Here is a 3,029-nt window from a genome sequence, read left to right as displayed (position 1 = left end):
TCTCTCTCTCTCTCTCTCTCTCTGCCTCCCTCCAGATCGAGGCCCCCTCCCTTCCCCTCCCGCTGGCCCCCTCCCCCTGCTCAGCCGTCCAATGGGAAGGCAGGGAAGGGCCCACGTGGTTCCGGGAAGGGTCCAAGGCTGGCAAAATGTGAATGAGAAAGAGGAGCGCGATTCAAAGGTCCAGCCGGCGCCCGGGAGGGAGAGGAAGAGAAGAGGCAAGGAAGGGACGGAAGGGAAGAAGAAAGAAAGAAAGAAAGAAAGAAGCCAGGCATCCAGAAGAGGACTGGAAGCAAGCGAGGGAAGGGAGAAGGAAGGGTGGGAGAGACCCCGAGGAGGAGAGGAGCAGATCGGATGCCTCCGGCCCTGGCCCCCCGACGCCAAGTCCCGGTGGCGGCTGCCCGTGCTTCTTCTTCCTCCCGTTCCTGCTCCTCCGGCGGGTGTCTCCGTGGTCCTTGAGGGTGCTGCTGGTGTGGGTGTGGGCCTTGTCCTGCTGGGGCCGGTGCCCTCGGAGCGCCCCTATGAGTAGTGCAGCCTTCCAGCCTTCGCTCATGATGATGCCGCGCCCTTTGGGAAGCAGCACCGCCGCCACCGCCGCCTTCAGCATCGACTCGCTCATCGGCAGCCCGCCCCAGCCCAGCCCGGGGCCCTTCCTCTACACCGGCTACCCCATGTTCATGCCCTACCGGCCGGTGGTCCTGCCTCCCCCGCCGCCCCCGCCGCCGCCTCCGCCTCCGCCGCCTCCCTCCCACGGGCACCACCCGCACCACCCGGCCGCCCTGCCCAGCCTCCCCGCCGGCTTCTGCTCCAGCCTGGCCCAGGGCATGGCCCTCACCTCCACCCTCATGGCCACCCTCCCGGGGGCCTTCTCCGCCGGAGCCCCCCAGCACCAGGAGGCCGGCGCCCTGGCCAGGAAGTTCGCCCCCACGCCCCAGGGACTCCTCCAAGCCGGGGACCAGGCCGAGGACCCCAAGGCCTTCCTGGCCAAGGACGCCGGCGCAGCCCTCCTGGCCTTCTCTGCCGCAGAAGCCCTCCAAGCCTCGCTCGGTGAGTCCCGGGGCGGGGGGGGGGGGTGGATGGACTGTCCTGGGAGAGAGGGAGGGAGGGAGCATAGAAGCACAGAATCATAGAATTGGAGAGCTGGAAGAGATCATAAGGGCTCCCTCTCTCCCTCCTTCCTTCCTTCCTTCCTTCCTTCCTGTCCAGCTCCTTTCTGCCATGCAGGAACTCCTAATCAAAGCATCTCCTGTGACAGAGGGCCATCCAGCCTCTGTTTAAAGACCTCTAAGGAGGGAGACTCCACTACCATCCGAGGAAGGAGTGTGTTCCGCTGTCGAACAGCCCTGACTGTCAGGAAGTTCCTCCTAATGTTGAGCTGGAATCTCTTTTTCCTGGAGCTTGCATCTATTGCTCTGGGTCTTCTGGAGCAGCAGAAAACAATTTGGGGGTCCAGGAAGGAAGGGGAAAAACCCTGGGTCTTTTTTCCAGCAAAGGTTCCAACATCCCTAAAAATTGGCAGCGCCTGAGAAAAGCCTCCCTCTTCCTCCCTTTCCGCTTCGAAGGGATTTCTCGGGAGGCAGCTGGAAAAACTGAGAGTGAGAGTTGTCATCCGAGGGAAATCGGTGGCCCCCTCTTGCCCTCCTGGGTCAGGCCATTTGGGGGGGGAGGGATGGTGAGAAACTGGAGCGTGTCCAAAGGAGGGCGGCTAAAATGGTGAAGGGGCCGAAGAGGAACACTCAGGGAGCTGGGGATGTTTAGCCTGGAGAAGAGAAGGTTAAGAGGTGATATGATAGCCCTGTTTAAATATTGGAAGGGATGTCAGATTGAGGAGGGAGCAAGCTTGTTTTCTGCTGCTCCAGAGAACAGGACCCGGAACAATGGACGCAAGCTCCAGGAAAAAGAGATTCCACCTCAACATTAGGAGGAACTTCCTGACAGTCAGGGCTGTTCGACAGTGGAACAAACTCCCTTGGAAAGTGGTGGAGTCTCCCTCCTTGGAGGTCTTTAAGCAGAGGCTGGATGGCCATCTGTCACAAGGGATGCTTTGATTGAGAGCTCCTGCATGGCAGAATGGGGTCGGACTGGGTGGCCCTTGCGGTCTCTTCCAACTCTACCCCTATGATTCTATGAATGGGGAGGGCTGGAGGGACCTGGGGTGCCCACATCGAGTTGTTTACCCAGTTCCCATCTCTCAAAAACTCTGATAGTCGGCAGCCCCGGCATCAAACGGTGTTTAAACAAAAAAAGCATCACAGACGTAGCGGGTTTGGTGTGGGATCCCTCCCGGATGGTCCTGCAGATCCTAGAAACATAGAGTTGGAAGAGACCCCAAGGGCCGCTCTAACCCCTTTCTGCCATGCAGGAACTCACAGTTAAAGCATTCCCGACATATGGACATCCAGACTCTGTTTAAAAACCTGCCAAGAAGGAGACTCCACTACTTCTGTCCTGGGAGGCTGGAGAGCCTTGGGTCCCTCTTATCTATGGCGACCCGACAATAGAAAAGAAGGCGGCCTTGCAAGGAAACCTCGCTGGGGGCCCTGGTTTGTGGTGGGTCAAGGGCTCTGCAGCCCAGTCACGCGAAGGCCACCATAAACCTCTCCACCTTCTGGATGGCCATCTGTCACAGGGGATGCTTTGATGGAGAGTTCCTGCATGGCAGAATGGGGTTGGACTGGATGGTCCTTGGGGCTGCTTCCAATTCTATGATTCTGGGGAGGCTCCCATCCGGCTTCCGTCCAGTGGCTGGGCTCCTGGAGCCAATTCCAGGCTGTCAAACCATTGACTCGAAGGGTAGACGGAATAACAGGGGAAATCGTTTCATCCATTTCTTTGAATCAACCCTTGACCCCCTTCGTTGCACTGAACCTTGCCTCGGAATAAGTTTCCTGCCCCGCTCTCATCTCAAGCTGGGATCCGAGTCCCTAGATTCGTTTTCACTAGAAGAGATCTCCCTCGGAAATCCCTTAAAAACAAACACAGAGAGAGAGAGAGAGAGAGAGAGAGAGAGAGAGAGAGAGAGAGAGAGAGAG

General features: G+C 58.6%; 1 protein-coding gene across 1 annotated transcript; it reads left to right on the top strand.

Annotated features, from left to right (window-relative positions):
• Positions 1 to 518: 518 nt before the first annotated feature.
• GBX2 (gastrulation brain homeobox 2) lies at positions 519 to 2,311 on the top strand. The gene is made up of 2 exons (XM_042457806.1): positions 519 to 1,044; positions 2,205 to 2,311. Exons 1-2 carry the CDS (start codon positions 519 to 521, stop codon positions 2,309 to 2,311), a joined length of 633 nt encoding a protein of 210 aa, XP_042313740.1.
• Positions 2,312 to 3,029: the final 718 nt, after the last annotated feature.

The sequence above is a fragment of the Sceloporus undulatus genome, chromosome 1 (genome assembly GCF_019175285.1).
Source record: "Sceloporus undulatus isolate JIND9_A2432 ecotype Alabama chromosome 1, SceUnd_v1.1, whole genome shotgun sequence".
Lineage (NCBI taxonomy): Eukaryota > Metazoa > Chordata > Lepidosauria > Squamata > Phrynosomatidae > Sceloporus > Sceloporus undulatus.
This window is presented reverse-complemented; position numbering and strand designations above follow the sequence as displayed.